This window comes from Struthio camelus, chromosome 6 (assembly GCF_040807025.1).
Source record: "Struthio camelus isolate bStrCam1 chromosome 6, bStrCam1.hap1, whole genome shotgun sequence".
Taxonomy (NCBI): domain Eukaryota; kingdom Metazoa; phylum Chordata; class Aves; order Struthioniformes; family Struthionidae; genus Struthio; species Struthio camelus.
In genome coordinates this window covers 6,796,107-6,821,749 of record NC_090947.1, presented here as the reverse complement: position 1 = coordinate 6,821,749, position 25,643 = coordinate 6,796,107, and the positions used below count along the sequence as shown (strand labels likewise).

General features: G+C 46.4%; 1 protein-coding gene across 4 annotated transcripts in view; it reads left to right on the top strand.

Annotated features, from left to right (window-relative positions):
- Positions 1-25,643, top strand: part of CPS1 (carbamoyl-phosphate synthase 1) — a 108,829-nt gene that overhangs the window by 41,786 nt on the left and 41,400 nt on the right. For all 4 annotated transcript variants that reach the window (XR_011141798.1, XM_068947913.1, XM_009688669.2 and 1 more), the window contains 8 exons: positions 1,461-1,650; positions 2,218-2,375; positions 3,139-3,267; positions 5,807-5,951; positions 6,365-6,575; positions 9,359-9,557; positions 11,840-12,016; positions 16,696-16,814. Coding sequence is in view for 3 of the 4 variants with exons in the window: in XM_068947913.1 (XP_068804014.1) it covers positions 1,461-1,650; positions 2,218-2,375; positions 3,139-3,267; positions 5,807-5,951; positions 6,365-6,575; positions 9,359-9,557; positions 11,840-12,016; positions 16,696-16,814 (1,328 nt within the window). In the remaining variant the exon portion in view is untranslated. The remainder of the gene's footprint in view (positions 1-1,460; positions 1,651-2,217; positions 2,376-3,138; positions 3,268-5,806; positions 5,952-6,364; positions 6,576-9,358; positions 9,558-11,839; positions 12,017-16,695; positions 16,815-25,643) is intronic.

Here is a 25,643-nt window from a genome sequence, read left to right as displayed (position 1 = left end):
TCATATGTTTTGTGAACAGAGGGAAAATAGCAAGTTCTGTACGGGTCCCAGTAACGCTTCCATAGCATTGGCTTGGGGAATGGCTGACTTCAGCCTGCCAACACTCTTCCTGTTTGTTTTTTTTTTGTTTTGTCTTGTTTTGTTTTGTTTTACCATTTCTGACCACAATTCCCACTTATTCTGAAAGTTTCCATTATTCTTTCTTATCCTCCTCTCTTTCCATATAGTAAATCTTTTTCTTAAAATGCGTTTTGCATCTATAGTTAGCATAGTTTACAAAGGGTTTGCTTCTTTGTAGAAGGTTATTGTCTTACACGAAGTTGATGGAGATAAGATGAGCTCCCTAAAAATCGGGCCACAGTCTTTTCTCTGCCCAATACTCGTTTTCATAAAGCAGTAATGCATTGTTTTTTATCTGTCTGTGGTTGACGTGTGTTTTTAAGCTCGGCCACGTTCTAGTCTCATCATTATTAGCCAAACTTGGTTGGCTTCTTCATTACTAATACTACTACTGTTACTGTTACTTATACCTTGAGAGAGAGGAGAGTTATGATCTTAGCTCTATCTTAAACTTTTGCATTATTAAGCAAATTGGAGTGAAATTCTGCCTGTAGCTGGGAGGGTGGCAAAACTCACCGGTATAGCGGGAGACAGATTATAAACTTTAGTTTCTCTTTATCTCAGTTGCTCATCTGTGACAGAGGAAAAATAGCATATTTTTTCAACTAACTTTTGCCTTGCATGTAGAGGCAGACTCCATTTTTTATTATGTCCCGTATCAAATAAAAAGGTTTGGGAGAAGGTTTTTAAGTGTTACTTCAGAACACGTTAACTGAGAGAGACCTTCTTCAAGTCTTTGAGTCTACAAAAAGAGACCTCAGACCGGTACAGATTTTTGTTGCTGCCATCTTTTGTATAAATGGAGGTGATAACACCAGGAAAGTTAAAGTCTCTTTCTGGAAAATCTAAAAAATTATTCTTGTGCTTTTACTAGTGGGTACAAAAAGTTTGAGAACTATTCAGATACCTATGATCAAAGAGCTATTGCTTGGAAGAAAAGACATGGGTTTTGATTTTTTTTGCTTTGTTTTATCTTTTTCAGTCCGACTTCTAACGGAAATACAACATATGTGATTATGCTGGTGTGTCTTCCAGTCTCCCCCCTGTAACTTTTGAACATACTAAACAGTTTCAACCAAATTTTTGAATTGCGTGGAAATCTCCATTCCCTCAAGTTTCGCAAAAATAGACAGAGGATAAAAGGAGAGAATCAGTGTCACGTCGGTCTGTTATAAGATACCAGAAATCCACTATGGGAGGAAGCCATAAGGAACCAGGGTTTCTAAATTCTTCTGTCAGTAGCATTGCTTGTTGAAGGCATTCTCTCCTTGCTGCTGATAATGCTCTTAGATCTTTTTCCACATATACCTAAATTTCATGCAGACTTTCATTTTTTTCAGGAAGAAAACGTGAAAATCGTTCTCATGAATCCCAATATTGCGTCAGTGCAGACCAATGAGACTGGCTTAAAGCAAGCTGATGCTGTCTACTTCCTCCCCATTACTCCACAGTTTGTCACGGAGGTCATCAAGGCTGAGCGTCCTGATGGCTTAATTCTGGGCATGGGTGGCCAGACGGCTCTCAACTGCGGTGGGTACAGTATAGGCACCTTGGCTCTCCTTGCAGCTGAACTCATTGCTCTCACTACGTTTCAACAGACTTCATTTCTACAGAAGTAAGACCCATGTGCCTGATACGTTGACCAGGTTGCCAAGGGGAATGGGCAGAGGTGCTGACTAGGGGTCAGTGAGTAATTGTTAAGCTGTGAACATGTATTCTGCTTTGCGGCTGAAGTCTTTGTTTTCTTAATTGAATTGGGGATGTTCTGACTATAGACACTGATCTGATGAGTGAACGCCTTGAGGCAGAGACCAAAATGAAAAGTTAATTGCATTTAGCTCCTTGCAACAGTGTTCGATAACACTGATCCGTTTTGGATTACGGATGATCACCAAACAGTAACTTCACCTCTAGTCCCAGGTTTCATAAATTTTAGGCCAGAAACTTTCTCTTTATGGCTCTGAGTTTTAATACGGACAAAGAATAGTGAAATTGTTGATGAGACCAGACAAGCAGTCAGCTAGTCAGATATCTTCTGAATGCTTTCTTCTTCATCCACTGTCAGTCCTCAGAACTCTACCTTTGCTTGCTCTGCAGGAGTGGAACTCTTCAAGCAAGGAGTGCTGCAGGAGTACGGTGTGAAGGTCCTAGGTACACCAGTTGAATCCATCATGGCTACAGAGGATAGACAGCTCTTTTCGGACAAACTGACTGAGCTGAATGAAAAGATTGCTCCTAGCTTTGCAGTGGAATCGGTAAATCAGACAATTTTGAAGATGTTACTGTTGCCTGTTTGAGTTATTTAAAAAAAATTAGTTTTGTTTAGTGAATACTTAATACAGCTGTGGACACTGTAGCTTGTACACTTTCATCAGCGCTCCGCAGTGAGTGATGTTGATTCACAGTGATTTAGAATGGGTGAAAACGCAATTAAGCGCTTGGAAAGTCTAAGCTAATTTGACCCTTGGCAAGAAAAGTAAATTAGGTGAGAGTGATATCTATGCTGCAGTACAAAAATAGATACCATTTCAGTGGCTACTTTTTTTTTTTTCCCCCCCTAATCTTGTGCAAGCCATATAGGCTTAGAATTTCAGGTCCCCAAAATCAGCACTGCTGAAATCCCTCCTGAAGATGAAAGAGAGTGAAAAAGCAATTGTTTCAGTGGGAAGGCCTGTTTGAGTTTGCAGGAAACTTAAACTGAGATGTCTGTTGCAGGGGTTGTTTGATGCTATAGTCTGGGAAGACAGACCACATAGGATATTTTCTTGGGAAGTCAGCAGGGAAGCTAACACGTAACTTAAAGACAGAAGTCACTTCCTGGAGCCAGCGCTCCAATTTTGTGCTGTTTGGCAGAACAAAGCAATGTTGCAAAGCTGAGTTCATTATTTTGCTTTTGTCTTCAAGCAAAGGTAGTGTCCTACTGATGAGATTCGCAGTTACATGAGCCAATGTAGTTGAAGACGCTATTCAGCTTAGTTGTTATCATTGCCTCTGAAATGTATTCCCATCTGCTCTAAGGTTGAAGATGCTTTAAAGGCAGCCGAAAAGATCAGCTACCCGGTCATGATACGCTCTGCTTATGCCCTTGGTGGTCTGGGGTCAGGCATATGTCATGATAAGGAAAGTCTGCTGGATCTTGGTGTCAAGGTATGTCTGCAATTGCAAACCCTAGGAATGGAGTCACGACTCCTGATTTCTTAGACATTCTTCTAATAGTTACGAACAATGGAGGTTGTACATACCCTGTGTTTGTGCCTAAAATGTTATCGTGATAGCTTCTAATGCCTTCTTCCTGCTACTAACTTGGATAATGCAAATGACTAAATGACGCATCAGTTAAATTCACCAGAAATTAGTCATAATTCGAGCAAACATTTCAGTGATTTTGATCAGAAAAGAAACGTAGTAGACTCCTTTCACCTGCTTTCAGGAGTGAATGGCACATGGAAGATGTTGAGGGAGTTAAAACCTCTGAACAGCTCAGTGATGGCGTAGTATCAGGGACAGAAGAGCTAGGAGGCTTGGGCCTCTGCTGTGTTTCCATCTAAATATGGTGTTTTTGGTGGGTTGAAAGGTCATGGAGAGATTTAACAGGCAACACTTCAAAATTTAACACTGGGCCAGCTGTCTCTGGCTATGAAGTGACACCTCTCTTTTTGTAGGAAATCTAAGATTGTTTTCTTTAAATTTACTGTGAAAAGTAAATAGGTAATTGCAGGGAGGAAGCCTTTTCTTCTGGCAAAATTCTGAATTTTAGGAAAAAAAAATCAAGTTGTCTTTAAAAACTTTAATTTTCTGTTTTTCCTGGTTTGCTGAGGTTCTTAATCCTTCATGAATCTCTAGAAAGCGACACTGCTGACGCCAGCAAGAGCTCTAGGTGAAAATTAGTTTTTATATTCTCCCACACTGCTATTGTGCTAACAAATTTTGGGCCCAGTGTGCACAGTGCTTAACAAATACCTGCTCGGGCAGTGTCTGTCCCAGGGAGTCTCAGGGACAAGACAGATAGGAACAGGAGAGAGGTGGTGGGTGCAGTAACGCCGAGTTATGGCTTGATGGCTGAGGCTGGGAACACTGCTCGCTCAAGCTTACGCATGGTCTGCGTCCTAAAAAAGGAGACGTTCACTCGGAGACCTTCTGAGTACAGCTGTCTAAAAGGTTTCTATCAAAACATTTTTCGGTAGGAAAACGTGGTTTTGATCAGCATTTCTTTTTTGTTAATGAAAATGTTTTTGAACATCTCCATTTCTTCCTGAAAAAATGTAAAGCAACAACTCTTTGTAAAGTCTTATTTTCTGTAAAAATTTAGGGATGGTACAATTCATATTTTCAGTAAAATATTCCTGTTTCTGAAACCTCCCTTTTTTCTACCAAAGTCTGATTCTTTTTTACTATTTAGGTAAACATTTCTGTTTTCTCAAGAATAGTACTGAAAGAACGTCAACATTTTGAATAAAGAACAATATTTCAGAATTTACAATGTAAAATAATTTGGGTGTTTTTGGATTATCTTGACTCTTGGCTCTCAATTCCACAGCTCAGCAGAACCTCCGTTCTTTCCTTTTCGATTAAGATGATGATCTGTATTATTTCCGTGAACCAGATTTTCAAACACTGGACTTCAGGCATGACTGACTTGGTTTATAATTCAGATAGCAGAAGACCTATAGGCATATCTTTTCATAGCACAGCTAATTTAAGTAATCTGGCCTTGAGGCGACGTCTCCTGAGTCAGCTCATCTTGAGTAAGAGGAGGCACTAGAGAGTACCGCAGGAGCAGCACAGGTTGTATTGCAGGCGCAGCTATGGGTTCCCCCTGCATCACCGTCAGTTCAGCACCTGCGTAGCGAAACGGCCAGCTAGGTGGATGTGAAGTCCCCCTCCTCTAGCCTAGACTTTTTTGTACGAGTTCAGCAACTGAGCTAAAGGTAATATTTGAGTTACAGCTTGAGTTAGCTGTGCAGAGGGGACAAGACTGAAGGCTAATATCACGAGCAGCGTTAAAAAAGAAACGTTTTGTAAAGGATGAATTGATAACATGCCCGTTACTTTCTAGGTTTTTAGGTGAGGTGCGATTAATGTTTTATGCCTGCTAATATTAAGGCCACTTAGATTATGTTCATTTACCAGCAAACTATTTTTCATTTTTGTCTCCTGTGCTGAGGAGTGTTTTTGAGAATAGTTTAAGAATAAGTCTTGAGTCTTGCTTCTGGTTAGTATGCCAGTGATAAGCAGCATTATTAGTGTTATTAATCGAGCAGTGTTTGCTAGCGCCCACGCTAGTCATTGCTTAGTCATTTAGCTTTCTGCAGGGTTGTCCAACTGAAGTCCATGGGGCTACCCACATACACAAAATCAAGCATGCATCTGTTGCAGGATTGGAGCCTTATATATTTTTAGATTCCTGTTCATTATTTATATGCCATTGCAAGCTCGAATGCCTTGCCATTTTTTCTGCCATCTGATCACATAAATATTTTCTGTGCCTTTCAAATGAAACTAATGCAAAATTACTTTAAAAAAAACACATAAGGTGCTTGTCGTTGGTGCTATAAACTTTGCTTATCTTCATCTTTCGTTTTTTGTGATGGTTTGGAATGTCTGGAGATGTGCCACAGAACCTTAAATATGAGAACATGTTCTAATAAGGTTTTCTTACTGTGCTTTTTCTCTACTATATCCTCAGGCATTTGCAATGACTAACCAAATTCTGGTGGAAAAGTCAGTTGTAGGCTGGAAGGAGGTAGAGTATGAAGTTGTGCGAGATGCTGCTGATAACTGTATTGCTGTCTGCAATATGGAAAACATTGATGCTATGGGAGTCCATACAGGTAGGCTTGGGTGCAGGGTGGCTCACCATAAATGGCTCTTTTCATGTTTCAGTGCAGTGCCTTTCTGCCTGCCGTAGTTGACATAGTTGCGTGATCAGTGAGGTGGGCTCTAGGAGTACTTATTAGGTCTTGGGTCCCTCTAGTTTGGCTGTGAAGCCGATTTTGCCAGGCTGAACCTACTGCTATGACCTCATTTTCCTCGAGGTTGCCTGTTGCTCCCCCCCCCCCCCCCCCCCCGAAATCCAGTGCCAGACCTCTGTCTGTCTGTGCCTTTTGTTGCACCCACAGTTGGAAAGTCTGTTGTAACTTTGTTACTGGAAATAGGTTAGCAAAGAAAGTGACCTACGTGGCTATAATTTGCTGCCACTGAACTGCTTCTCCTTTTCTTTCTCTTGCTGACTGGTGATAAACAGGGGATTCAGTTGTAGTGGCTCCAAGCCAGACGCTCACTAATGAGGAATTTCAGATGCTGAGGGATCGTGCCATCAAGGTTGTCCGTCATTTGGGCATCGTGGGAGAATGTAATATCCAGTTTGCTCTGCATCCAACTTCCCTGGACTACTACATCATTGAAGTTAATGCCAGGCTCTCAAGAAGTTCAGCTTTGGCATCTAAGGCAACAGGGTAAGATTATTTAAAAGAGGGAAAAAAAGGAGGGGAGGAGAAGCACGAAAAGAGAGAATTATGGCAAGGGACTTGGATCAGTGTATTATTTAAATGTGTAAATGACAGCTGCAAAAGAGAGTGCCTGCATCTGCTCTCCATGCAGTTAAGACAAAGTGGCACAGGCTTAATTTGCGGCAAGGAAGACAGAAGTTGGCTGCTAGGGAGAACTGTGGGGCAGTGCAGGCAGTCGGGGGTGTGGAGTTCCAGATGAGATGTTTCTGAGAAAAGTTCCTCTCAGCATCTGCTAGGAATGACCCTGGGAGAGCTGGTCCTGCTGTGAGACGGAAGAATGGGTTAGTGACCTCTAGAGGTCCATGCTCACCTGCTGATGTTATTACTATGGAAAATGGAAAAGCTCTTGGGTGGAGGGAGGGATGCAGGGGAGCCTAATAGCTGTCCTTACAAAGCATATCCACTATATCTGTTTGTTGGCCACAAATCATCTCTGGATCCCAGAGGACATAGTTATTAATGAGCTGTCTGTTAGATTGACGCAAATGGTATTGCTAGCTGCCTTTGTTTTGTTGGCTAATCATAAACTAATCAAGATAAGGATGGTCAGAGCAGGCTGTTTAGAAATTGGCTTCTTAATTGCACTTTGCAGATGCTGTTGAGAGGTGCAAATTAATCTCTGATTTGCAGTTCTCAACAGCTCTTGTGGTTGTTGAAGTGCCATAGCAGACTGGAGATGAACCGTGATAGTGGACAGTGGGCGTTTGACTGTTTTCTTTTGGATGACGGACTTACAGCAAAACAGAGATGTGCACGTCTGGTCTCACTGTGGGTGTGGCACATGTTTAAAATAGTGGCTTCACAGCTATACAGCAAGTCCCAGACGTAGGTAGGTAGCTCTACAGCGAGTTAGGGTAGGAAGCTGGACGAGGGCTGCTGTGCTTGAACGCTGTAATCTTCCATGGTGTTGAGGAGGCAGTCACCTCACATCTGTTAAATTTGACCCACTCCTGGGATTCTCAAAAAACAGCAAGTGTCTTTTGAATGGTGGAAATGCTGGAGCTGACTGTGCTACAGAGGACTTGGTGTTGAGAGCTTGATCTCTCTTTGAGTGTGACAGAAGCAGGTGGGAGTTTCCTGAGAGCTGTTGCATGTGGATTGTCCTGACTGGAAGCTGCTCAAGCAAGTCATGGTGAAGTTGTCTTTGATAGTTACTTCTCTCCAGACCCTATTCCTATATTTCTGTCTGTCCAATGGTAGGAACCAAAAGGCATGTTTGGATTTTGCCTGTGATCTAGTACAATACCTGGATCCAGATAGCTAAAGACTTCTTGCGGATGGTGCCCATGACTGGTGACCTCAGAGATCCTGTTTCAGTGAATGAGCAAAAGACTCTGGAAAAGTTAAAGGGAAGGAAATGTTTACGGTATCCTAGTTAAGAAGTCTTTTGACTGAGGACTGTTTCTTATGCAGTTGATGCAGCATCTCATGCGACAGGTCTCTAGTTGTTTTTGCGGTGTGTATTTTATAATAATCAGAGTGGTTCAGCTGTCAGTACTGGTCATGAAAAAGTATGTGGCATAAGACATAAATGTAAGGAATACTGTAGGTAATTTTTCAAGATGAGATTTTTCTTATACTGGAATAAAGTAACTTGTCTGCTCGTTGATGAGGCCTTTCCAACCAACTGGAAATTATGAAGAATGACAACTTTAGCAAAATGAGAACAACAGCCAGTTCTGTAAGAGGCTCACTGCATTTCCTCTACTCCTGCCTGGCTGATATCAGCTTCACAGATCAGTTATCACTCTTCCAGTTGGTACCCTTGGAACTAACTGATGCTATGTAGACTGTGCTAAGTCCACAGATAGCAAATTTCCCTTTTCTTCTGATGCCAGGATTCAAACAAAAAGTAACATTTTGGATGCTTAGGGGAAACCCATAACTTTATACAGCAGTGTTGGAAAGTGTCCTTTTCACTTTGAGGAAAAAGAGAAAAGCAAAAAGACAGTTTGGGGATTTTTGTTTGTTTTTCTGTTTGGTTGGTTGGTTGGTTGTTTTTTTTTTTGCCTTTGTGTGCTGAATGAGACACCATGAACTCTGGGATCTGTCTGTGCTACCAAGGTCTTGCCAGAAGTGAAGGTTGTATTATTCTCACGTTGGCGGCTGAGCTGAGGTGGTTAACCTGGCTGCTTCCCAACTCATGGGGCTGCGCGCCTGCATGTAGTGGTCTGTGCATGCTAATGGCCATCCCAGCCCTGGCCGGGTAGCGTCCAGACACTGTGGCAGCCCCTGAGGTATCAAGGATGGCTCGTGGAGGTATACGTTGGAGTTGTTCTGTTCCGAAACGAGACACGGCATAGAAATGCTGCCAACCTGGTGCTACCACAAGGAGGTAATCTGATCTTCCACTTCGCGTGATTGTTCAGCCAAGGGGCCAGGCCAGGTCACGTGTGGTTATAGCTGCGTGTGTGTGATACGTGTGTGTCTCAGCTGGGAACATGTGGTTTGCTCTTTAAGGAGTCTGTCCTTTAGACTAATAGGCACTTAGTCTGTCTAACTGTTTGTACTGGTAGACTGTCTGTGGCTTCAACCAAGCAGGGACTGTGTCACCTTACTACGCTTAACAATCTGTGTACCAGGAACACTGAGCTGTTGCAATTCTTTTTTGCAAGTGATTTCATTAAAGCAAATTTAACGGAATACAGCGTTTCCTTGGTGTTTGCAGCACCAGCCACACTATGAAAAGGCTTCCCTCTCTCCCGTTCCCTGCCTCCCCTCTCTGGCAGGTATCCGTTAGCATTCATTGCTGCCAAAATTGCCTTGGGGATCACCCTACCGGAAATCAAGAACGTGGTGACAGGAAAAACCTCTGCCTGCTTTGAGCCCAGCCTGGATTACGTCGTTACCAAGATGCCCCGCTGGGATTTGGACCGTTTTCAGGGTACCTCCAACCAGATAGGAAGCTCCATGAAAAGTGTGGGAGAGGTGAGTGTGAGACCTCTTCCCCTCCTTTGCCTTCCATCACTTGAGAAAGTCATTTCTCTTTCTGGGACAACTTCAGGTTATCTAATTTCATAGGCCTAAATAAGCCACACTGCTTGGGTAAAATGACTTTTGAAGATATTTATTCAGCTCAACTGAGTTTTGCCCAGTGCTGTATTCAATTGGAACGAGTTAAGACTGTAATCTTAGACATCACAGTATGGATTCGTAAATAGTTAGACTCTTTTAAAGGAATAGAGAGTCCACTTCAGATTTGAGGTTGACTGTTCTTAACATGCAGTAAAGGACTCCCAGATTTATTTTTTGTTTGGAATCCTGTAGCTGTGGTTAAATAGAGTGTAGCTTTTAGAATTGTAGTTTGTTAAGATTGTCAATGATGTTCATTCAATGATTTTCAATCCCTGTTAAAGCCATGTACTTAATTTCAGCCTATTGCTGCCCTTGCAAATGAAACGCAACATGTAATTTTACTCTAAAGTTTGACTTACCGCTCTTAGAATGTGATTATATCTCTTATAGCTGGAACATGGCAGTGTGACTTTTAAACCTTGATTTTTTTTTTTAAGGTGTTTGGGACAATAACAGCATTTTCAGACTAAGTTTTAAGAGGAGCAAAATGGGTAAATTACCTGTCTAATTAGTTAATTACATATTATCAACCAATGCAAAATAACTAATTGCGTATTTTCTTGGCTACCTTTTTTTTCCCCTAGTGTTTTTCAAGTAGCTGTTCTATAAAATTACTTTGACATATGAGACCTTTCTAACATCAATTCTACCTTGTGCAGACAACAAGCCCTCCTCACAACTGGAAGGATTAATTGGAGCTTGGTTGTTGTGTGGCAGTTTTAATGGCAGTAAGGTTTTTCAGCAAGTTAATGCTTATGCAGTTGTGTGGTTTTTTTTTTTTTTTTTTTTTTTTTTAATATTACCCTTCTCTCCTTAGAGGTTTTTACCCTGTTCCACAGGGCTGGGGTTCCCAAATGCAGTTGCCTTGTGCACTATCAGCTGTAAACGCTTCCTGGCCATATGCGTTTGCAGGAACTGAGTCTCTCCAGGGGTTGTATATCACAAAAGCAGAACCTCGTGAAATCCCTGTGCTGCTCAGGACACCGGTGTCTGCTCAGGACCCAATGTCCTGCTTCTTAGCTCAGAGGAAGCCCCTTCCAGTTTACAATTGCGGAAACAGAAACAGCTGGGTAGAAGGAAGAGAGAGATGTACAAAGAGTCACTGCATCAGCCATGCTGCTCTGTGAACTGCAATGGTGGTGGAGAAACCAAAGTGTTGCAGCTTATTCCTGGTGGAGGCAGTCAGCAGAAGGTTAATCTCTAGGACCTGTGAGTAAGACAGGGCTTCTTTAAAGCAAAGAGCTTCTTGCAGCTGTATCTCTGTTAGTATGGCACAGTAGTCTCCCTAGGCCCAGACCTGACATCGGATTGCAGCGCCTACTGCATTTTTATTAATTGAATGGTCTGGGCTGGCCTGATTTTTCCTGAGTTTTGTTGTCCTGGGCAGTGGGCCTGGAGCTGTGAGAAAAGAGAGAGCAACATTATTTTTTTCTCTGACACTTTTCAATGTTTTGTCTGAGATTTTTATGCTGTTAGGGTTACATGGCCCTGGGAAATAAAAACGTAGGAATTTGAAAAGGGCTCTATTACCTCACAGATTTCCACGCAGAAAGGCTTGTTTTCTTATTAGCTGTGGTGTCGAGTTTGAAGCAGGGAAGCTCCAGTGCTGCTTTGCCAGAAAGGAGTAATATTTAAGACAGCCCTCATAGAGGAGTGTCGTCATAAAATGTAATTTAAGGGGAGAGGAACAGATTTCTTCTTCTGAACCTTAAAATTCCCAGTGTGGGTTTCCATCTCCAACAGGTTGTTAAACAGAAATATCCTTCTGTGTTAATACATGCATGCTGTTGCATAATGCTTTCCTCTACTAAAGTGCTTCAAAGCATTTTACAGAGGAGAGCAGCAACTTCCTTTACTTTACAGATAGGGAGACCAAAGCACAGAGTGGCTTTTCTGAAATTCCCCGTTGCTAGTTATGGTCAGAGTCAGGCCTAAAACGAGGACTCTCACGGCACAGTCAGCTGCACCTGCCGTAAAGCCAACGTGGCTGTCGTGGGGAGGGGGTCTGAAGACTGTAATTTTTCTGTATGTCACTTTAGTCTATCTTTATGGTTGAAATCTGCAGCCATCTGTTGTTCAGAGGCTAGCGGGGCAGCAGCTCACCATACCTAACGTGGAAGTGCTCTCCGTTGCAGGTCATGGCCATTGGACGCACTTTTGAAGAGAGCTTCCAGAAGGCCTTGCGAATGTGCCATCCCTCCGTGGACGGCTTCACATCACGTCTGCCCATGAACAAAGCCTGGCCAGCCAACTTCGATCTCCAGAAGGAACTATTGGAGCCATCCAGCACTCGGATATACGCGATGGCCAAGGTAACAAAAGATACAAGACCCTGGACTTATGCCCCTTGAATATAGTTACACGCTTGGATCAACCGAGGTGACGAAGGTAGAGTATTCTTTACCCCCTTGCTTCTCTTACTTGTATGCACTGGGATCATCTTGTGTAGCATGATCCTTGCTGTTGAGGTACAGATGTTTTCTATCGCTCGTAATTTCCTCTGCAGAACGTAGTCACTGGGTGGATATATGTTCTTTGCTTCTCTTGTTATCACCTGTATTTTCCTGACATCATCCGCACTTGTTGCATTCGGCAACAGGTGCGGTCCATGCCTGCGTCCTGGCATGTCGGTCCGTAGCTGAATGCTAGTGGAAATCTGGATCTCTTTTCTTTCGCTTGCTCCTGTAATGTAATTGTTTGCTAAATATTTGCTAATGTTCAGCCCTTATTTACCCTAGCATAAGCCACAGTCAAATCTGGCCAATTTTGCAGATTTTTATTAGTTTCTGTGAAAGGAAGAAGGGGAAAAAAATGAAGATCCTTTTGAGAAGTGAAACAAAGGAGGATAAAGAATGGTGAGCTGCAATCTCAGAGCACTTTCTTTTTGCAGTTGCTGCATTGCCATGGCTTGAAACTTAAAAGAAAAAAAAGAAATTAAACCTCTATTTAAATTTAGCATCCCCGTTCTCTGCATCCCCTGCTGTCTGAAATAGGCTCTACTTCAGCTTCATTCTTTAAGCCATCTCCTGTCACCTTAGGCAAATCAATTCATCTTTCAAGGCCTCCGGGTAAGGGTGAGTGTTATTGTGAGGGGAGCTGGGATGTGAAATTATTTCTTCCTTCTGCTCTGTGGTTACTGCCTGCATGCACATCTCATGGTAAATGTGGAGTTAGCTACTTTACAGAGTGGATGCAGTTTCACACCTTGGCTTTCCTGCAGCTGATTTGTCCACCTGCCCATACCCTCAATGAAGAGGAGGGGACAGTTGTCTTTTATGGCCCACAAGTGTCTTGCTCTTTAAGAGTGCAAGCCCTCCTGGCAGGGAACTCCCACTTACTATGTTTTGTGCCTCTGACTTTGCATGGTGGAGTCTTTAAGCCCTCTGTGCTCATGTAGATACACCTCACTTCATCTTCCATGTAAGCATGGGGAGCTGAGGTGTATCTGTAAAAAGGTTTTTGCATATCTGTCCCTCTTACAAATGACCTGAACAAAAAATGCAAGATGCTCCATAAATGTGTAGCTTGTCCAGCTGTTGACTCTCGCTTTTCAAGCAGGGGGATATGTTCGTAAGTGTTGAACATACTTCAGCAGCTGTGCTTGGTTATTATAGCTTCCTCTTGTAACTGAGAGGAAAAATCTTGCTCGTCTCCCCTCTGAGTGGCTCAGAGGGCTTCTATAAAGGTTGCTCTTGGGCCCCATGTTAGCAGAGGGGCTCTGAAGAGATGAAGGTGGTAAGTTTTTGGGTCCCATTTAATACTCTGGGTGTTCCCAGCTGGTGGCATTTTCACTGGAAGTTGTTGGAAAAAGGAAGATCCAAGTCTTAATCCATCCCTAAAAAGAACTGTGTGCGTTTGATGCTGTGCACTAATTCATCCCCATTAATAACTGAGGCAAGCCCTGCTGTTCTGGCTTTGGCAATATCAGTAAGAGGTACCTTAGGCAGCTGGGGTGGCCTGCCTAGAAATCCCTGTCCAGCTTGCTGACATTTAAAACCCACAGCTAGTCCCTGTTAGTCCTGAGCTTTGTTTAAAACCAGATGAATCTTCATTGCATGTCTCACTCCCCACCAACCCCCATTGCCTGGCTCTCAAGGCTTTTTACTTTTTCTCTGTCTCCTTTTTCTGTTGGATGATGAAAACAGTTAAGGGTTCAATTGAAAAGGGAGTTCAGCTCCCTTTCAGAGCTATTGCTGTTGTAATGGGACTCCTTGTTTTATGTAAAAGAAGGCACTAGGAGAGAAGCTAAAATACATAAAACCTGTTCTTAGGTGAAGAGTGACCCAAGCGTTACCAGGAGGTGTCTGTGCCTAATGAACAGGGCTGTTTGGGTTATGTCAGGTCTCTTCTGGGTCCTTTTATGACTGGCCGCAGTAGACTTATGCTGTGGACTCGTCGATCAACTCTCTTTCAACTCTCTTTCACACCACGGCCTTGGTTTCTTGGTTGTCCACATTGCAGACATGTTAGTTTGCTTTTGGGCTCCCATGTGCAATCAGCTAAATACTTCCTATGGTGAGGAGCAGGGGCGGAAGAGACGAGAACAGGGTACTGGCCCTAGAGACAGCAACTGCTCAGCCTGGAGACCCGGCCTGCACCCAGCACGTGGTGTGGAGGCAGTCCTGCAAAGCCCGGCCTTGCCGCGTGGGGCCGCAGTGTCTAACAGATGAAGGGTTGCATGCAGGTGAGCAGGGCCCTGAAGTCATGCTGTCCTGCTAAAAGGCTTTGTCTTTTCCTGTGCCCCCACCTCCTGCCTTCCCTTCTTCCTTGCTTTTTTTAGGCTATAGCCTTTCATGTAGGTTTGAATGCAGAAAAGCAGTCTCAGAACGATCTCCCGGGCCCCTGATCAAAGCCTACAGGGTTTTTCTGCCTGGAAGCCTGATTTATACCTGTAGCCATGGTAGTATGGGAGCAGCAGCTGTCTGCAAGTGCATTCTTCTCTTCCAATCTCCAGATTTCTGCCATGGGATGAAGATGATTTAGATTCTCTTCCCCACTTCTGAAGAAGAGGGGGGTGGGCATTTGTCTTCTCCAGTTTCCACAAAGTTCTCTAGGACTTTCAAACAAAGTATTTTAAGTAGGTTACGTGTATGTGGTTATACTACCTGTGTGTGTGTGTGTGTGTGTGTTTGTGAGAAAGACTGATGGTTGGAGCTCCTAAGAATGTGTAAGTTTGCACATATTTTGTGAAAATAGGTGGCCAGAAGAAGGAGTTGCTCGTATCCCCACTAATGCTGCATGTTACCTCACCCTCCGAATGCTACAGAACTGAGATGGTAGTGACCTCTTATGAATTACCCCATACCAGTATTATATCCAGTGGTGAGGAAAGCTTCAATTGAAATTCACAGTGCAGAGACAAATCTGTTTTTAAAAAAAAAAAAAAAAAAAGCCTTTTTTTAGTGCTAGTACTCATGGGACTGCTGTGACAGTCCTGAAGGTCATGTTGCCTGCAGCTGGAAGGCTTGTAGGCCTGTGGGGTCCTAGCTGAAGGTGCAGTCTGTAAATGACCGGTTCCCCCTAAAGAAGCGAAATGTGCATTAGCACAGCTCACTGCTGTTTCCACTGTTTGTGAGGAGCCAGTATATTCAGTCAGCAGCTTTTTACCTCTCCGGGCAATAGACTCATTGTGAGAGGGAGGCCCAGGCAAGCTGCCTGGAAATCCTTTGGAAAAGGTAGAAATTGCTTTGGGGTGGTATCAGTGTTTGCAATACCTGATGAGAGAGCCACTGCGCATCCCTTTTGAGGCTGGTGCCTTCTGGGAGCACAACACTGGGGTGACCAGTGCACTTCTCTCGGCTGGCGTAAAGTCTCCATATCACAGGGCTGAAGCACATGGTGACGATACAACATTGTGTCCGCAGCCTGATAACTCAGAGGAATAACGCCAGTGTGCAGTGGGCCAAGCTCGTTCCTGGATTAATGATGCCTTTCTGCAGTAGCATTACACTGGCTTTGTTCCAGGGAGGTTGCCCTGCAAGAAAACAATTAAGCACAGTAACAAATTAATGAGCCTGATTACTTCAGCTCAGCAAAGATACCGTGCTGGTATTATCATTATGGTTGATTGTGGTTGTTTTATCAGGAGAGTTGTAACAATACAACCACTAGTGAGAACTGTTTAATTTCAGCGTTGTGATAGAAGATAGAACTGCATCGTGTTGGAGCACCCTCTAAGATGGTTTTAATACTACAGCGTTCTGTACAATGTTGTCTTTTGATTAATAGCTCTGTGGAGTTCCTTTTTACCCCATGACTGCAAGTAGTTCTGATAAAAATTAAAAAGAAAAAAACCCCACAGCCTCAACAAGATAATACAGGGGAATGTGAATGGTGTTGACATTAACTTGAGATACACAGAAGGCAGAGTTATGCTGTAACTGCAAAGTGTTGCCTGGGACTGGACTCTCCCTTCAGAGATATTTTAAGGCCACATGTTTTGATTCAGCCTTGCTTTAAAGGGTAAATAAAGATTTCTGCTCCAAAGCAAGGAGTTTCTTCAGAGTAGAAAACCTGAACCCTTCTGTTTAACATTTGCAACTAGAAGGTTGACACTAGGACTGAGATTCAGGGGACCTTATCAACAGCGGATGCAGGTGAAAGAGTTGGCATAGCAGGCTGAATATGCGTATCTGTAGGTAGTTATGGCAGATACCTACCACCAGGGCCTTGCTGACATCAGTTGAAGTTTAGCTGGTGGCTCTGTGAAAAGCAAATTCTCTATCTCGCTCAAAGAGAAGCCACCTTTCATTGAAGAAGCATGTGCTGGAGTCAACCGGGAATAGGCTGGTCCCTCCCTATGTTCTGCTGGAGGGCACAGTATCGGTGGGAGAGACAGTCCTTGGGTAGATAAACCTTTGGTTTGTCCGTTGTGGCCTATGCTAGTTCTTACGTCTTTATGTTATACAGCTATGGCCACCAATTTGCAACTAGCTTTGTGTTTTTGCAGCATGTATTAAAGGATCTGGTTGTTCTGTGCTCCTTTTGGCAGGCCTTGGATAACGAAGTCCCTGTGGATGACATTCACAAACTCACGGCCATTGACAAGTGGTTCGTCTATAAGATGCGAAGTATTGTGAACATGGAGAAGATGCTGAAGGAAGTGAACAGGTAAGGGGAAAAAAAAAAAAAAAAGCTCCATCTTAGGACATAGCGGCCCTCTGGGAATCTTTCTGCTCGGAAAAGCTGTGGTAGACCCTGAGAACAGATGCAGTAAGGGCCAAAAAGTTTGCCTCAGTGTACACAACGTTATCTTCAACCCTGGTCCGTTCCCAGAGAGAGGAAATGTCTGTGAACACTCTTTTTGGGAAAAGCACTTCTTTGGCTGTTTAAGCATCTTGGCTGCTTGGAGAGATTGTGGAAAAGCCAGTTTATTTTGCAAAATTCTTGCTCTATCTTTGAGGCTAGGACTGGGAATGTGGATGCCCCGCAGCTAGTAACAGCAGGCTGCATGCACGTACCTAGGACAGAGTTAGCCTTCAAGCACAGGACTTGTCCTGACTTATTACACCCGAGGGTCAAATATAGTGCATTTTTTGGCCTAGCTGATTGATTTTTAGGCTTTTCTGCCTTGCTGTGATAATGCACCATGTGTTGCTTTTGTACTTCACTTTTGAACACCTATAATTCCAGACATATTTGAATATAAATCTACTACTTTCTTTAAGAAAAATGACCGTATAAAGCTAAGCAGGAAAGATAGCAGTAAATTAAAGCGCTCAGCTGTATTTCAGTTCCAGCCTCTTGCTGACTTGAGCTTTCCCTTCATGGTTTACGAGGTTGGGAGAACTTCCTTGCTGAGTTATTGGCTGCTTGTTGGCTTACTTCCCTGCTTCGGATACCCGTTGTGTTAACTGTGTTTTACCGCATGATGGCACTGGAAATGCATAGTAGCCAGGACATCGCGAAGGTGCTAGTTGGTTCATCTGCTGTGATTTCTGTTTTGTTGACCAGCTGCAGAGTTTTAATTGAGCAGTTCTTGGTCTCCCTTGCCCCCCGGAACGAGCTGAATCTGGAGCTAAACAAAAAAAAAAAATGTAGGGGGAGATGTTGAAGAGGAGGACTAGCTTGGTTATTTACAGAAATCTGCTGTTTGGCTGCACAAATTTTTGCCCTCTTGGGTGCCTTAAATATATATATATATGTAGGTCCTGAGGAAGAAAAAGATACCCAGAATCGGTTTCATTTCCTTACTGTTGGATGGCTCATTCTGGAATGGTACACCTGGGACCTCAAAGGTTGGTCATATCCTCAACTGGTATAAACGTAGCTTCAGCCCACTGCGGCTAATTATGCTGAACTGTCTTATATCAGTGTGGTTGCTACCCTTTCTCCACTACGGGTAGCAAGCAGTGATGCTATTAGCAATGTGACAGTGACTAGAACTATCCCACGTTATTTTTCAGCCTTATAACGAGCAAGTAACAGGTTATATAGCCTGCCTGCTGCAGGAAATCCCTTTGCAACATCCAACCTTGCATTTGCATCATACAAGGGATGCAGTACACGGGAGATGTAAGTGGATTCATGCAATTCAACTAAGATAGCTGGTGGTATAAATTAACCTTGCCCCATTCACTGGTCAGTGCAGATTTACACTCCAGTATCCTTTCTCAAACCTTCCCAAGGAGACCGTTTTAGCTCACAGCCTGGGAAGGTGGGAGTGTAACCCACAGTGGAAGGAGAGGATGGACTGTCTGGATGCATTATGTTGAAGGCACGTTGGCGCAGAGACAAAGAGCCAGCGGAAAGCCCTTCTGACCTGAACTAAGAGACTAGTCCAGTGAGCCGCATCAGGAAACACATCTCCGCAATACCCAAGGGAAAGCTAATTGAGTGATGCAAATGAGACTTGGCACATGTGTGCTCTTCCTGCAGCCAGCTGTTTCCAGTCCCCAGCATGCCTGGCATGAGTTTTACCTGTGCTGCGGGATTATTTCCAGTTGAAAAGAATGGGCTGTGACACAGTCATTGCATTAAATCTTTCCGTTGTTGAAATACGGTCAAGGTAACCAAAAGCGTTTGCCCTGTTCCCAGGCACTGCTGTTGGCTACAAGCTCACTTTCAAGTAGGTCAAACCCATCCCTTTCTTTTGGTCCCCTGATGGGATTTGGGGTTCTTTGCAGCAAGGTTTGGGGTGCAGTTGGAGAGTTGCAAGAGTTCTTGATTTTGAGCCCTGTGGATCTGTTGTAGAAACTGGTAGCAAGGAGAGGGTCTCTGCCATGAGGAAGTTCAGAGACAGAGCAAGTGGCCTCCACAGGCAGAGGGGGAGGGAGGGATCAGAGGTGTGGGGGAGGCTTTGTGAGCAGTTGAGCAGACTGTTCCCACGCCGCCTGCTGCTTTGCAGAGCTACCTGGAGAGACTTGGAGTCGAGCACGACGCCTCACTGATGTATGCAGAGGAGCTATTTCCATGTGCGAAAGCTTGCATGGGACAAAGTTACGGGGGAAAAACCTTTGTAGCCTATAAATATTTGTCCCTACCTGTTGGTGTGTGGGCAAGGCCAAGCATTTGCAGAAACAGCAGAGGCTGGGAGATGCGCCCCCTGCACCATTCACGCTTGTCCCAAAGAACTTCTTTCCGAGGAAGCTTGGCCCTGAGGCCCGTGAGACTGTGTAGTTTGGGTGTGCTGCAGCAGCGCTTCAATTTCAACGCGCCTCTGGGCTGCCTAAGGTGGAACAAGAGTCGTTTCAGGTGATAACGGTTTGTCTGCAGGAGAGCAAATGGCCTGAGCTGAATTGAGGGGGGAGGGGGCAGAGTGGAGCCGTTTTGAGACTCTCCAGTAGCATCACATGGAGCGTCAAGGGCGCACCGCCGCTGTCTGCGCCGGGACCTGCAGCCTCTCTGCCGCCTTGTTGCGTTTGGGTGTGTGGTTGGTTTTTGTTTTGTTTTGTTTTTGTTTAGTACCAATTACCTTCATAATTAAGGTATAACCTTCCCCCTTCTCCAACGTGTGTGTGCTCGCTCGCTCTGAGGGGCACGCTTGCTCTCTCTGAGGTGCTTGCTCTCTGAGGGGAGGGCACACGCTCGCTCTCTGAGGTGTTTGCGCGTCCCCCCCTCTCTCTGAGGCACGCTCTCGCTCTGAGGGGTGCTCCCTCACGCGTCCCCCCCCCCGAGGCGCTCGCGCGTCCCCCGCCTCTCTGAGGCGCGCTCTCGCTCTGAGGGGTGCTCCCTCACTCTCTGAGGCGCTCGCGCGTCCCCCCTCTCTCTGAGGCGCGCTCTCGCTCTGAGGGGTGCTCCCTCACGCGTCCCCCGCCTCTCTGAGGGACGCTCTCACTCCGAGGGGTGCTCCCTCGCTCTCTGAGGCGCGCTCTCGCTCTGAGGGGTGCTCCCTCGCTCGCTCCCCCTCTCTCTGAGGCACTCGCGCGTCCCCTGCCTCTCTGAGGCACGCTCTCACTCTGAGGGGTGCTCCCTCACTCTCTGAGGCGCTCGCGCGTCCTCCCCCTCTCTCTGAGGCGCGCTCTCGCTCTGAGGGGTGCTCCCTCACGCGTCCCCCGCCTCTCTGAAGGACGCTCTCACTCCGAGGGGTGCTCCCTCGCTCGCTCCCTCGCTCTCTGAGGCGCGCTCTCGCTCTGAGGGGTGCTCCCTCACTCGCTCCCCCTCTCTCTGAGGCACTCGCGCGTCCCCTGCCTCTCTGAGGCACGCTCTCACTCTGAGGGGTGCTCCCTCACTCTCTGAGGCGCTCGCGCATCCCCCCTCTCTCTGAGGTGCGCTCTCGCTCTGAGGGGTGCTCCCTCACGCGTTCCCCCCCCCCCGAGGCGCTCACGCGTCCTCCCCCTCTCTCTGAGGCGCGCTCTCGCTCTGAGGGGTGCTCCCTCACGCGTCCCCCCCCCCCGAGGCGCTCGCGCGTCCCCCGCCTCTCTGAGGGACACTCTCGCTCCGAGGGGTGCTCCCTCGCTCGCTTCCTCGCTCTCTGAGGCGCTCGCACGTCCCCCCTCTCTCTGAGGCGCGCTTTCACTCTGAGGGCTGCTCACTCACTCCCTCGCTCTCTGAGGCACTCGCGCGTCCCCCGCCTCTCTGAGGGACGCTCTCACTCCGAGGGGTGCTCCCTCGCTCGCTCCCTCGCTCTCTGAGGTGCTCGCGCGTCCCCCCTCTCTCTGAGGCGCGCTCTTGCTCTGAGGGGTGCTCCCTCACGTGTCCCCCCCCCCCCGAGGCGCTCGCGCGTCCCCCGCCTCTCTGAGGGACGCTCTCACTCCGAGGGGTGCTCCCTCGCTCGCTCCCTCGCTCTCTGAGGCGCTCGCACGTCCCCCCTCTCTCTGAGGCGCGCTTTCACTCTGAGGGCTGCTCCCTCGCTCTGAGGCGTGCTCTCGCTCTGAGGGGTGCTCCCTCGCTCGCTCCCCCTCTCTCTGAGGCACTCGCGCGTCCCCTGCCTCTCTGAGGCACGCTCTCACTCTGAGGGGTGCTCCCTCACTCTCTGAGGCGCTCGCGCATCCCCCCTCTCTCTGAGGTGCGCTCTCGCTCTGAGGGGTGCTCCCTCGCTCGCTCCCTCGCTCTCTGAGGCGCTCGCGCATCCCCCCTCTCTCTGAGGTGCGCTCTCGCTCTGAGGGGTGCTCCCTCACGCGTTCCCCCCCCCCCCGAGGCGCTCACGCGTCCTCCCCCTCTCTCTGAGGTGCGCTCTCGCTCTGAGGGGTGCTCCCTCACGCGTCCCCCCCTCTCTGAGGCGCTTGCGCGTCCTCCCTCTCTCTCTGAGGCGCGCTCTGGCTAGCAGCAGGGACCGAGGGCCCCAGTCAGGGCTGGACGATGTTAGACGTGAGGGCTTCCTTGGAGAGGAGGAAGTACCCTTGGAAGAGCTCGTGGCCGGGGGTGTGCCCGAGAGAGGTAGGTCCAGTGCTGAACGCTGATCTTGTTTAACAGTGGGGAAGGCAGGGTGGGGTGGCGGGCGCAGACCCTCGTCAGCCCAGCGTTTGTAGCCAAGCGCTCCGCTCAGCGGCCTGTGGATGAAGTCGTTTCTCTGTGAATTCCTCCTCCGAGCCCGCGTCCTCGGGTCTGTAAGAGGTGCGCTTTGAAAGCGGCTTGCTGGGAGCACGACTGGCTTTCCAAACGTGGCTGCGGTGGAGTAGCCACGACAGTGCAGGGGCTGGAAATGGAGCCTGGCTCCGGCCGGTGCCCTGCGCAGCAGCGCGGGGAGGAGAGATCAGACAGGCCGTCAACAAACTCTGTTTTTCCGAGGTGGGTGTTGCACACCCGCTCTTTTCGGAAGCAGGTTTTCTGCTGACTTTTATGCTTTTGGGGCAGGTCAGAAAGCATAGGTCAGATCTTGTGTGGATTATAAAGCAGGGTAGCTCCTACGACGCTAAATAAGGCTCTGCTGATTTACGCTGTTGGAGGAGCTCTCGCTGACACATTTGTTGTGCTCACTTTTAACAGCCTGGGAAGATTACGTGCATCTTCTGAGTGAACTCGAGGGCAGGGAAGACTCAGAAACAAATTAGGAATTCAGTACCTGAAAGGAGAATATAATGTAAGCAGTTACATAGCAGAGCTGCTGTTTGTGCTTTGCGTGGGTCAGACTTAAGATACTTTGTCCGTCTTAGAGAGGCACTGGTGTTAATTCCACAGCTATGTTTTTCTTCAAAGTATCTATATATTTTTCTTCAAAGTATCTGTGCTTTTTTTTTTTGTCCTGGATACCCATGGTATCCAGGCGTGCCCTTACAAGCCGTTGGGGAGCCTCTGCTGCTGGAGGTCTGCATCCTGGATGTCCGTATCGTGGTATTCCTGCAGAGACCTCCAACGATCCTTTGTCAGGACCAAAAATAGCACCTATGACCCATTTCCTGGCTCTGTTTTGGCTTCAGCTGCTGCTTCAGCGCATTGCTTAATTCTAGGTGCGAGTCATTTAGATTTTAGGAAGTAATGTGAGGTTCGTGTTACTTAAGGTCTCTGCGATACAGTTTATTGGCCCGTGCACCTGATCGTTAAAAACGCAGAGCGCTGGAGCGGTAGCTGTTCAGTGAGGAAGATGTGTTGGTTTACAGTTGCTCCTGCTTCCCTAAATGCTCCTTAGACGGTTCTTTGTCAGTCATCTCATGAGTTCCTCAGGAGGGGAAAAATGATAACAATCTGCCTCCTTGAGAAGAGATGCAGGGAGAGAATTTATACAATGATCTCATTATTTTAATTGTAGCATGTTCTAAATCTTGTGAAATGTCGGGAGCAATCAAGGAAGCCAGTGGAAGCCTTGAAGTAGAGAGGGGTCAGTGAGGAAAAGAGGCAGAATATGCCTTTGCGCATAATCCAGCCTAAAATCAAGCAGGCTTGTGAAATGCTCCCGGCCTGTGACCCTTCTGAGAAGGGGAGAGCTCTCAGGAGACGTTAGGATTTTTGGCTCCAGCACTGCTTGCTTCTGTCCGCTTTGCTGGCAGTGGTCAAACTGTAACTTGGGCTTAAAACAATCCCCTCCATATTTAGGAGGAGCTGAGTTCAGGGTCCCTGCTGGTGGATCGATCTAGCAATGGCTCACCTTCCCAAATCCTGCATGTGTTGCCAGGCCACGTGAACAGTTGCTGAGATACTCCTGAGACGTCCTGCGGGGGTGGACCTGTGGGCTTAGAGGGTGCACGTTATCCAGAATAACAGATGCGTCTTGAACGCTTCCAGGTCAGGCTTTTTGGCCCAATTCACCAAATATTTCTGATCCACGTGATTAAAGCCCGTTAACACGCGCCTAAGTAATACCAAGGGTGGGTACAAACTTGACAACATACCTAACAAAAAGCAGGGCCTGATTTGGGAGCCAAGAAAGAGTGCTGCTTTGCATGTAGAGCTGGGGCTTTCTGCCGGCACGTTTATTTAATATTACTGCTAAACTGGTGGATCAGATGAAAGTCAGTCGAGTGGAAGAGAGGGCTGTACTGAAGTGAGCAGGCTCTCCTGATAATTGCAAAGCTGCCAGCGTTCTTCCAGTCATTTAATAGATTTCCCCAGGTCGTCTGTGCCAGGTGAAAATTTCCTCATTAAGGGGAATTTATTCCATTTCCTTTTATCGTGTGTTACTGAAGAAGGAGCGTGAGTGGATGGAGTTCCAGAGATGACAGGGTAGGATTTTTAAACAAAAAGCAACAACAAATTGACACTGGAAGCCACGAGGAGGGCACAAGTGAGGTTCAGGAGAGGCTTGTATGGTTTATCAACTGCAAAACGTGCAGGGAATGTAGCTTTCTGGGGGAGTGAACAGCCATTAAATGATTATGGCAGGGTGAAAAAGTCTGCTTGTCTGGTTTTGAAGCTCTAAAACTTTTGGCTGTCGTTTTGCAGAGGTGAATGTTGGGAAGCGGTGCTTTAGGGGAGTCTGGAATCGTGGCCACTTAATCTTCCTTTGTTTCTGAGCTGATTACAAACCTGTTAGTTCGATCTTTGGAAGATATTTTGCTCCATCCAGGGAGAGTAAGTGATGCCCTAGGGGAAAGTGGGAAGGCGGTGATGTAGGACTGGGTCACGTGTTTGGGAACAGCCCGAATTGAGGGGTTTTTCTTCTCTTGGTAGCGCTTGATTGCTGGTGAAGTCTTGGAAGGGTCGTTTGCACTCAAACGTTCAAAGCGATCAGCATGATCCTGCTCTTGCTGCCTTTAGTGTCCACAGCGAATCTAAAGGGCCAGCTTTGAGCAAAGGCAGAGGGACCAGAATTAGTTAATGCTGAATCTTAAAAATTGTTACCTTTTAACCTCAGTGTGTCTCCGTTTCACTCTCTTTTATATGGATTTCACCCTACCAACATTTTTTGCATGTTTCTTTATATTCTTAAGGTAGAAGCTGGGATGTATATGCCAAAAATTATCATTATTGGTAAAATGGAGATTATCCAGTTATAAAGATGTCTGTCCAGTGCACCTGGGGAAGCAGCTGAGTTTCACAGCAGTCCTGAGGGTTTGGATTTGCAGCTCTTTAGTCCAGTTCCTCTAAAGACAACAGGAGCAATTGCACTGGTTTACACTGCGTGCCCCCCTTCTGCCTGTGCTTCCAAATTCCTGGGCGCTGCCTCCAAGGCTTTTTTACTTGTCATCTTGTGGCAGATCCTGAACTCTGGTAGTTGGCAGGCAGCAACGGCGGGTGTTTGACTTGTGTTGATTTTCTCTGATGATGCAAAATGGCAAAACTCGTCTTTGCGTCCACAGAGCTGGGCTGTCAGTTCTAACCTCTCCTGCGCCGTGGTGCTCTGGGTGCCTTCCCTCCTTATTAAGTTGCCTGCGTGCCAGTGAGAAATGAGAAAACTCCACCTCTCTAAATGCTGCCTGAATAGAGATTCCCCCCACATCTTTCTTAGCAGCCACATTGAAAGCCACGTCGCTTACCATGCGTTGGGAGCAGCAGAGGAAGAACGTACTATTTCATTTCCCCTTCAGGTACTCAGTTCTTGCACGATGCTTGTCCTGTGCAAAATGGGTTACCTTTTTGTGTGGATTAATAAATGTCCTAACCCGATCTAAGCTGCTAGCCCAAGGCAAATGAATCATGTCACAAAATTATCGCTGGTTCTTGTCCACCTGCCCTGCTGGGTGGGTGCGGCTGGGGACTGGAAATGACGATGAATGATGTTGTTATAGTGGGATACAAGAAACTGAATTGAAGCAAGCCACAAATGAAGGCAATATTCTTTCTCTGTCAGTAATCAAATGACAGCTAGCTGTGCGTGTTTCTGAGACTGGGGCGAGGGCGAGAGAGTGAGCAAACATGCACTGGAACAGACTCGCTTTCTTGGGTTCGTCGGGTCTGCTCACTTGTACTTAAGCAACGCAGAATCTGGGAGAAATGCAATGTGACTGTGTCCTTTCTAATCACTGGCGATGGCCAACATCTGTTTTGCTAGATTATCTGCAGGTTTTGCTTGCCCAGTAAAACACTCATACCTGCCTTCTGTTCTGGCATTCACAGTTCACGCAGGAAGTCCTGCCCCAGAGCTGAAATCAGAAAGTAGAAAGGGCTCTCTCTGGAGGAGCAGAG